General features: G+C 48.0%; 1 protein-coding gene across 1 annotated transcript; it reads left to right on the top strand.

Annotated features, from left to right (window-relative positions):
• Positions 1 to 4,870: 4,870 nt before the first annotated feature.
• LOC123041062 (uncharacterized) lies at positions 4,871 to 5,614 on the top strand. Its single transcript, XM_044463762.1, has 2 exons — positions 4,871 to 5,228; positions 5,306 to 5,614. The coding sequence occupies exons 1-2, from the start codon at positions 4,881 to 4,883 to the stop codon at positions 5,318 to 5,320; spliced, it is 363 nt and encodes a 120-aa protein (XP_044319697.1). The 5' UTR covers positions 4,871 to 4,880; the 3' UTR covers positions 5,321 to 5,614.
• The last annotated feature ends 4,785 nt before the right edge of the window (positions 5,615 to 10,399 follow it).

Raw genomic sequence — 10,399 nt, 5'->3', positions numbered from 1 at the left:
TGTCGCAGACTTTGAGGTCGGTGCCTGCGGGGAAAACAGCATGCCGGCCGCCCGTGGGGGAAACTACATGCCAGAGATCCCCGACGCAGCGGATGAGATTGAGGTCCTTTGCACAGTGAAGGGCAACTTGGAGGAGCGGCAGCTGCAGAACACGCATCTCCCGCACACGCCGACGCGCTAGGAGGCCGCGCGCAGCAGCCTGCAGCCTCACCGCCACCGACACGTGACGGGTAGCGATCCAAGACAGAAGCGGTGACGGCGACGGCATGGACTTGATCTGCTGGATGTGGATGCTCTGGGATGGCGACGGCGCTGATGGGAACGAGGTCGTCGCACTCCCGTCGTAGGGCATCCCATACTGGGCGGCGGAGCTGACCGACGGTGGCTGCTGCAGCTGCAGCGGCTGCTGCGCTGTCACGCCGGGCGCGGCGGAGGCCGCCAGGAGCGGTGGCTGCCACTGCAGCCAGGGCTGGGCGGTGGTGGCGATGGATGGCAGCTGCAGCGGTCCGGCGAGCGCGGCGAAGGCCGCCTGGTGCGGTGGCTGCCACGGCAGCCACGGCGGCGCGGGGGCGGCAATCGGCGGTGCAACCGAGTGCGGCCCGTAGGACCCGGCCAAGAACAGGTGGATCTCCTGGACCACCTGGGTTAGGTCCCGCAGCACCCCGGACACGTCCTCCCAGGTGAGGACAGTGGGGGCGGGCGCGACAGAGGGTCCCGGCGCGGGCAGGAGCGAGGTGAGGGTTGCGGTGGTCGCCGAAGGCGACAAGGTGACTGACAGCGGAAGAGACGGGCTTGGCGGTGGTGAAGACATGATCGAACCGAAGCTAGCCGATACCAAATTGTTATGGCGCTGCTAGAAGGAGGACGCGAGAGGGCCGGCCGGGGGCCTTTTTTGCCCACGTCCGGGCAAGAGGGAAGGGATTTCCTTCTTAATTCTTGCTTGATTAGATTGATACATCTCCTCTCTTTATATAGAGAGGTTTACTTGACTCTCAAGCAAGGCTTACTTGACCCCTAAGCAAACGACCCTTATCTCTAATTAACCCTAAGACTAATGGGACCATTAGGCCCATTACGTACTCTTAACAAATTGTTATGGCGCTGCTAGAAGGAGCACGCGAGAGGGCCGGCCGGGGGCCTTTTTTGCCCACGTCCGGGCAAGAGGGAAGGGATTTCCTTCTTAATTCTTGCTTGATTAGATTGATACATCTCCTCTCTTTATATAGAGAGGTTTACTTGACTCTCAAGCAAGGCTTACTTGACCCCTAAGCAAACGACCCTTATCTCTAATTAACCCTAAGACTAATGGGCCCATTAGGTCCATTACGTACTCTTAACAACCTTCTCCTGAATTGGAAAATAGTTCATCGCTGAAATCAGTTCCAGTGATTCCTACACCAATTAGTGAGGAAGCTAATGATGATGATCATGAAACTTCAGATTAAGTTACTACAGAACCTCGTAGGTCTTCCAAAGTACAGTCTGCACCAGAGTGGTACGGTAATCTTGTTCTGGAAGTCGTGTTACTAGACCATGATGAACCTATGAACTATGAGGAAGCGATGATGAGCCCAGATTCCGCGAAAATGGCTGGAGGCCATGAAATCTGAGATGGGATCCATGTATGAGAACAAAGTGTGGACTTTGATTGACTTGCCCGATGATCGACAAGCCATAAAAATTAATGGATCTTCAAGAGGAAGACAGACGCTGATAATAGTGTTACTATCTACAAAGCTTGACTTGTCGCAAAAGGTTTTTCGACAAGTTCAAGGTGTTGAATACAATGAGATTTCCTCACTCGTATCGATGCTTAAAAAAGTCTGTCTGAATCATTTTAGAAATTGCTACATTTTTGAAATCTGGCAAATGGATGTCAAAACTGCATTCCTTAATGGATTTATTAATGAAGAATTGTATATGATGCAACCAGAAGATTTTGTCAATCCTAAATGTGCTACCAAAATGTGCAAGCTCCAGCGATCCATCTATGGACTGGTGCAAGCATCTCGGAGTTGGAATATATGCTTTGATGAGTTGATCAAAGCGTATGGTTTTATACGGACTTGCAGTGAAGCTTGTATTTACAAGAAAGTGAGTGGGAGCACTACAGCCTTTCTGATAAATATATGTGAGTGACATATTGTTGATCAAAAATGATGTAGAATTTTCTGGAAAGCATAAAGGGGCGTTTAAAAGGATTTCTTCAAAGAAAGACCTCAGTAAAGCTACTTACATATTAAGCATCAAGATCTATTGAGATAGATCAAGACACTTGATAAGATTTTCAATGAGTACATACCTTGACAAGATTTTGAAATAGTTCAAAACGGAACAGTCAAAGAAGGAGTTCTTGCCTGTGTTGCAAGGTGTGAAGTTGAGTAAGACTCAAAACCCGACTATGGCACAAAATAGAAAGAGAATGAAAAGTCATTCCCTATAAAGATCTTTGTAGACTCCTACCACGCAGGCGAGGATACCGGCGGGTGCCCCCCCCCCACACACACACCACGCCCGCGAGGTATTCGGCGATGAACTCCGACGACGAGGAGGCGTTCGCGGCTCTGATGGAGGAGGAGAGCGAGGCAACATGGGCTGCATTCCTCAATATGCGTCAGGAGATCCAAGACCCACAGGTGCATCAAAAACTGCAGCACGATCTGGTGGAGCACATATGAAGGCTCAATGGCAACGCCTAGTTCGATGTTTGGGGGCCGAACGGCTGTAGATGCTCTAAGTATGAATTTGGAAGGGATTTGAATGTTTAGCTGAAGCCTTGATGGTTTGAAATTTGGAGTGTATGCGACCCACACCGCCTGACCTTTTCTTTAAGGGAAACGTTTCACGCCGGGGCGCCGGACGAACGACGCGCCGGTCAAGTTTCCACGCAAGCGTTCGCGAAACGTCACGAGTTAGCCACGTACGTGCTTGCAGCCTATCTTATCCATATCCCTTTCGTCTCCAGAGAGCCCGAACCACATGTTTTCTTCTTCCTCTCCCTTAGATCGAAATCTCCACACAAGCCCGCACAATCACCGTAACCATGCTACGCGGCCGCATGTTGTATGGGGGTGCGGCCACTAATGCTGCAAGGTGCGAAGCCAAGGGGCGCTCCTCGCATGGCCGCGCGTCCACCTTCCTTTTCTCACCCCCCATAGCGCCGCGGTGACCATGGCCATGGGCGGGCCTGGGAGCTTGGTGGAGCAGCAACATCAGCTGTGGAATATTGGTTGTAGCAAATTCAATCGCCGGTGGTAGCAAAAATCTACTACGGTTGCAGCAAAAAGGCGTCATCGTCATCGCGGGTCGCAGCTGAGATAAGAAGCTTGAAGCTTTTTTCAATGCGGTTGTAACTTTTATAACCGTCGGTTGCAACTTTTTGTTTTTCGTCCATGGCTTCGTTTTCACGATTGAAACTTTTTTATAGTCGGATGAAGCTTTTTTCATCGCTAGACGAAGCTTTTTTTGTCACCGGTTGTAACTTTTTTTGGTCATCCATACCTCCAGTCGTATATTGGTTGAAACTTTTTTCGTAGCCAGTTGAAACTTTTCCTATCGCTAGTTGTAGCTTTTTTCGTCGTTGGTTGTAGCACTGGGAATCTCCCCTGGTGCTCGATTTGTTGTTGCAAGCTGCATACCGGGGATGAGCAGCGGCGAGCATGCCGGCGAGCTTCAGTCGTCGCAACCAGAGCTACATCGGTCTCAACAAGAGCTTCAACCGCGGGGTGCGGCTGTTGCACGGGGTAAAGCAACAAGGACGGTCGGCGGTGGTTGGGGCTGTTGACTGGGATGGTGGCCGGCGGGGAAGAGGGTGGACGGCTGCGATGAGGACGGTGGCCGGCGGAACGAGGGCGGACGACTGCGATGAGGACGGCAGCGTCGTGGACGAGGGCGGACGGCGAGCTGGCTGGCATATGGGAGATCACGGGGGCAGTGGGGATGAACAGATGGCATGAGTTCTTTTTACCAGCACAGCAATTGGGGAAGATGCAATCATGCGGCTATTACGGAACGTATCGTATGTCCACGGTGCACCAGCCGAATTGTTCGGCCGGCGCACCGGCGCAGATAAGTGCCCTTTCTTTAACCACTTTGTATCAGTTCCTTTCGACTGTAGCCTGTACTACTTCCCAGTTTGGTGAATCTTTTCTTCCGCCTCATGCAACCCCTACGCTTTTACCATACCAAACCACCAGTCTGCCAAGCCTCAGAAAAGAAAAGAAAAAAAGGGGGCGGTTCATAAAACTGCAAACTGGAAAAGCTGAGTTGATCCTGCCCTCCTGCCACGGAAACGGAGAATCTCCACGACTTGACCACCCTTGACTGCTGCTGCTGCCTCCAGACTGAAAATGCAGCCACCCGTCCATATACGGGTAGACCAAAGTGGAGACCAAGCCACGACCGCGTAGCTCCTCGTCGCCCGTATGCTGCATATAAAGTAGGCGCCAACCCCCACGGCAATTTCGTTACAGAGAGCTCCATCGCTGTTTCATCTCCAAAATTATCCGCGGTCAGGGAAAAGAGTGGTGCTAGAGAGATGGATGGTATGCTTGCATCTATGATCCATCCTTCCTGATTAATCGCCCTTGGTTTTTTCTCCTGGTAGTAATTTGTTATGCTGACTATTCTGGTGGAAATTCGTGCTTAAGATCACCAGATGAATCTTCCTTATTTGTCACTTTTTCTGTCTTCCTCGTAGTAGAGCAATATTGTTTCTTTTTTGGTGATCTTCCGCGTTCGGATCAGTTCAAAACTGGTCGCATTCCGGCTGATTTTCCATGGCAGAGGTTCAATTGGGGGTTTCTTGGTCTTTTTTTGGCCCGGGTAGTGGCAACTCGCGAAGTTTCGCCTTGATGATCTCGCTCTGCTATTTCCCTGTCATGCCACCGAGATTTGCTCATCTTCTTGTTTCTTATGCCAACTTTGAAGCCCACGATCTGCAGACCGTGATCCTCAAGACGGCGGTGCCCGTGATGGCCATGGTGCTGCTGCTCACGGCGTCGACTGTCTCCGTGGCGCCGGACGACTGTGCCTGCGCCTACCTCCGCGCGTGCTTCGGCAGCAACTACTTCCTGATGGTCGGCGTGCTCTGCCAGATCAACCTGGCCCGTCTTCTGGCGAAGGAGGCCGTTCTGGCGCCGACGCTGGCGGCCCGGCGCTACTACGCGGTGGGCGCCGTCGCGTGCTTCATGGAGCTCGCGCTCAAGCTGTACATGATCCTGGTGCTGGTGAGTCTTTGCGCTGTGTCCGTCCAGTTTGGGCTTGATTTGGGCGCTAATGAACTTGATCTCGTCATTTTCGTCAGTGCCCCTCGGCTTAGCTTCGTCGCGCGCGCGTGGATGTGCCTGCCCAAGGATCGAAGATGGATAGTTTTGGAGTCTGAAGATGCGCCGTTTTGTTCAGTTATTACTTACTACTCTGCTAAGTTTACAAGTTTGGAAGGGGACTGTCGTATGGTGTTTTAGTTTCAATTCAATTTGCCTGTCTGGAGATGTTCGTCCTTGGGTACAAAGACTATCTTAGTACTACTGTAGTATTTTGTTAGTCTTGTTCCGTTGGAGTTTAGACTGTCTGTATGAACTTGGACGGGATTTGAATTTGTTTAGCTGAAGCCTTGAAGGTTGCAACGTCTTATATGAGCAGCATTTCTCATTCTTGACGAGGTAGACTAGTAATTTGCAGCCAGTTCTTCATGTGCGCGTAGGCCGCTGTTTGAGCCATCAGCAGTCTTCTTTGAAATGAAAGATGTGCAATCGATTTTTTTTCCTTGAAGCTTGCCCCCCACATGGGCGCACTCGTCTCCGATGCCCAAAGTGCTTTCCTAAAAAAGAGGAGGATCCATGACATCTTCATATTTTTCGCAATTTTCCGTGCCGGTTGCACAAACGCAAGATTTCCACCCTCCTCTTCAAGCTCAACATTAGAAAAGCATTCGATTCGATCAACTGGGAATACATCCTTGACTTACTACTCCCTCCGTTCCTAAACATAAGTCTTTTTAGAGATTTCACTACAAACTACATATAGATGTATATAGACATATTTTAGAGTGTACATTGACTCATTTTGCTTCGTATGTACTCCCTCCGTCCGGAAATACTTGTCTGAGAAATTGATGAATCTAGACGTATTTTAGTTATAGATGGATCCAATTTTATCCATCTATCCGACAAGTATTTCGGGATGGAGGGAGTAGTCTATAGTGGAATCTGTAAAAGACTTATATTTGGGAACGGAGGGAGTACAACGCAAGGGGTTGCCTTGCAAATCTCGGAATTGGATCGCCGCTCTGCTTTCATCATCCTCTTCGTGCATCCTCCTCAATGGGCTTCCGGGCCACCCGATCAAGCATGGCCGCGGGTGAGGCAGCTTTGGAAATAAAATATTTGGGCCTCCCGCTCTATGTGAGGTAGGTTCGGAAAGTCAACTTTCAATATCTTGAAGACAAGGTGTAACACCCCCAGTGTCATGCTACAGTGACCACATGCTAATGTGCCGTGTCATCATTGTCATCAAAATTTAACTTGCATTAAGAAATAATTCAACTCTCGAACCCTAGTCAAAATTCCAAATTCAAGTGGTAAGTGAAATTTAAAGTTTCACAAACATGTTAGAAAAATAGTTCATGTTTTAGCAAATATTCCAAAAAAATATTGGTGGAGGAAAACATCATCATCACAATGCTAAATTGGGCTCTAGCATATTTAAACAGAGTCAAAACAGTATTTTAATTACTTTTCTAAAATTATGAAATTTCCACAATATTTTAAATAACCCCCAAAAACTTTTATGGTAGTGTCTAATATTGCATTATAATTATTGTCCCGAGTTTATATTTTATAAAACAAAAATGCTTTTAAAATTTAAGTCAAAACACAAATAAAAAAGAAAAGGAGTTATAACCCACTGTTCAACTGGACCTTAAATCTACAGTAAAGGCCCAACCCAACAATGCGGTTGCCTACGCAACCGGATCCTCTAACATCCTCAAGGGATGTCACGTAAGCTACAGTAACCGTGACATCGCTTCTTCACATCCATATGGTTAAGCCAAAAATGATTATAATTAATTTGCAAATTATAAATCTACTGTATACATTTACAAAAATTACATACAAACAAAATTATGGTTATCGTGGAATAGTCACGTCACATGTCCTCATGAAAGGACTTAGTTGTGGAGCCATCGCAACTAGGAAGCTTGAAGGGGTTAAATCGGGACAAGGGACACGTGAGAGTTTATACTAGTTCGGCCCCTTACGGTGAAGGTAAGGCCTACGTCTAGTTGGGTTGGTATTGATGTTTCGATGACCAGGGAGCGAGATACGCTATGCCCGGCTCTCGATGAGTTGTTTCTTGCCCTAAGCCGCTAGTAGGTCATCCCCTTATATACACGGGTCGACGCCGTGTGGCTTACAGAGTCCCGGCCAGCTCATAAAGAGTGTCCGACTCGGTGACTAGTTAAATCTACCTTATGTCACAAGTCATGCCATCATGGCGGTTTACTACAACGGGCCTTAAGTCGCATGTGGGCCTCGGGCCCTTTATGAACCGCCACCTTCATGCTCAGCCTTGGGCTTCTCTTTGATGAGTACTCTTTGTGTAACCCGGCCCCTCCTGGGCGGCTTACACAAATAGTCATATCCCTAACATTAGGCCCCAGATTGATTTGAACCTGTTCATGTTAATCTCAAAATATATTTTTAAAGAGTTAAATCTTCAGTCTTCTGACTATAAAGAGGGTTTTTGTTAACCCGCCATGACGTCATCTTCTGGATCCGTCTTAACTCGGCGTGACGTCATTCTTCCTTTAACTCATTTTTATTCCATCAAATCCTTCAACGGATCTCCTCTTTACTGATTGCTCCGAAAATCGAGGCGTCGGGGCCGCTGGATAATAATTCTTATCTCCTTGTTTCCCGCACCGTCTCAGTTATCTTTTCCCCATAAATAGCCGCGACTTAGGTCTTTTCCTTTTTATCCTTTCAGTCGTCTTCTTCCTCTCCTCTCTGCCACTCGAGCTCCGCCGCCGTCGCCATTGACCCCCTCGTCTTCATCGACTCAGGCCGCTGCGTCAACCTAACTTGACCAGAGATCGACGGCGAACCTCCGCAGCTCATCCTCATCCGTGAGTTCCTTTCTTCCCCTTTCTTAGATCTATCTTGAAGCTCTGCCGAGTTCGTCGGTGTTCATCACTGCCCGATGTAGACCCTCATTAGTTTTCGCCTCCAAAGCCCTGTTTAGATCGAAAAACCTGTGCAGAACTGCTGCGGTAGTTGTTTGTGTTGATCTTGCATAGGGATTGATCTCATTTCCCTAGCTTAGGAACTCTCTTCGAATGTATGAACTTCTCTGCCCATTTTTTAGGTCTAGAAAATTTCTCTTTCAGAGCAATACTTTGATCCAGAATAATAGTAGTCATCTGTAAAACTTGTTTCTATCACCCGGCAAACTTCTTCTTCTTCTCATGATCTTAAGAATTCTTGAATTGCTCTTGACACTACTTAGCGGCTTAAATATGATTGCACAATCGCCCTTATATCATTAGGCCCCTTTCTTTAAGCTGCCACTTTAAATAATTTTAAATATTTCTCCTGGGTTAAACTTGAACTGGAGCTTTCTTTCTTTGTCGTAGGCCATTGCTGTTATGGCTCCTAAGGCGGCCAAGGCCCCTGTAACTTGCAATTGGGTTCCATCCACCGTAACCAAAAGCAAACTTGCCGAGTTTGTGAAGTCTGGCCATCTGCCAAAGAAGGAGGCCATGTCTTATCGTGCCCCTCACCCGTCTGAGGAGATACCTCAACCCAAAGATGGGGAGGTAATAGTCTTCACAGATCATATGAACATTGGACCCAATTCCGTGTCAGGACTTGACCTGAAGCCTCAAAATTCTTCAGGGAAGTTTTGGATTTCTTTGACCTGAAGCCTCAGGACATTGGACCCAATTCCGTGTCAAATCTGTGTAATTTCCAAGTCTTCTGCGAGGTATACTTAGGAGAAGAACCAAGTCTGCTGCTGTTCAGAGAGCTTTTTTACTTGAACCGGCAGAACGAACGTGCCAACGGGCCTAGCCTTGAGCTTGGGGGCATCTCAATCCAGCGGCAGAGAGATTGCCTTTTTCCTTATGCTGAGCTGTCGAGTCACCCAAAGGACTAGAACCAGATGTGGTACTACTGTCAAGACACCTCTCCGGCTAATGAGAAGCCTCTGCTCGGCTTTCGTGCCCTGCATCTTGAGTCCAACCATCATTTGGCGGACAAGTTAACTGCTATTGAGCGCCTGCCTCTTAATCCCACCATCAACAAAGCCCTTTTAGGCAATAGGTTAAGTGGCATTGACTTGGTCTGGGTCTGGGTCACCTGGCGGATACTACCATTAAGCCGTCGCTCCAGCTTAATGTGTACTTACACAGGCGAGAAAGAAGACCCAATGCGTCACAGCCCTGAGGACTTACCAGATGATGTGGTAGATGCTACAGTCCAGTCGCTATTGAAGGAGGGCACTGTAACCAGCAATACCTTCGGTTTACTTCCCTTCTGCAAGAAGAACCCGGCTCCAGCGGTAAGTTACTAGTCTTCACAAATAATCTTTTATATGTTACCTTCTTATACTTATGATTATTTATCTGTTTCCACATGCCGGTGATGATTTCTGGAAGGTCAAGTATGACCATGAGGCTGCCAAACAGGCCAGGGCAGCCAAGAAGACTGAAAGAAAAGCAGCCAGGACGGGCACCTCTAAGAAGAAGAAACCCAGCGCCTCTGATATGTTTAAATTGGATGACTCTTCTTCGGATGAGGAAGAGGTAATCTTTTTTGATTTTCTTTAACTCCTTTGCCATTACTTTACTGACATTTGATCCTTTCAGGAGGATACTGGGAACAGTCAAGCAGCTGGAGAAGAGGTAACTATAATTTCCTCCGACTCAGAGCCTTTGCCAACACAAAAAATTCGAAGGGTGACCCGGAAAGTAAGGTTTTCACACCCTCTAGCTTACCAAGATCCTCAATTTCTTTTGAAGCAACAACAACTTGAAAATCGTCGGCAGATTCGGGCCAACCAGGACACAGAGCTCTCCTCCGGCTTACCCGATGTAACCAGGAAGCGCCGGACCGAGGTTATCTCCGACTTACGTTTTGTTTTTCCTTTGACGGGTTTGATTCGCCAACCTCTCAATTCATCTGACTCCAACTATCAGGATACCTCCCCTTCTTCTGATGAGTCGATGCAATCAAACATGCAGGCTTTCAAAACGGCTCCCGGGTAATATAACCTTTTTTACTTTAAGTTTTTCCATACTTATACTTTGATCCTTATCCTTCCACTTTGATTGACAGCTTGCAAGTAAAGCCCAGCAAGAGGGCAAAGAATAAACCGTCCCGAGACCCGGTGGTCACTG

The sequence above is a fragment of the Triticum aestivum genome, chromosome 2B (genome assembly GCF_018294505.1).
Source record: "Triticum aestivum cultivar Chinese Spring chromosome 2B, IWGSC CS RefSeq v2.1, whole genome shotgun sequence".
NCBI lineage: Eukaryota > Viridiplantae > Streptophyta > Magnoliopsida > Poales > Poaceae > Triticum > Triticum aestivum.
This window is presented reverse-complemented; position numbering and strand designations above follow the sequence as displayed.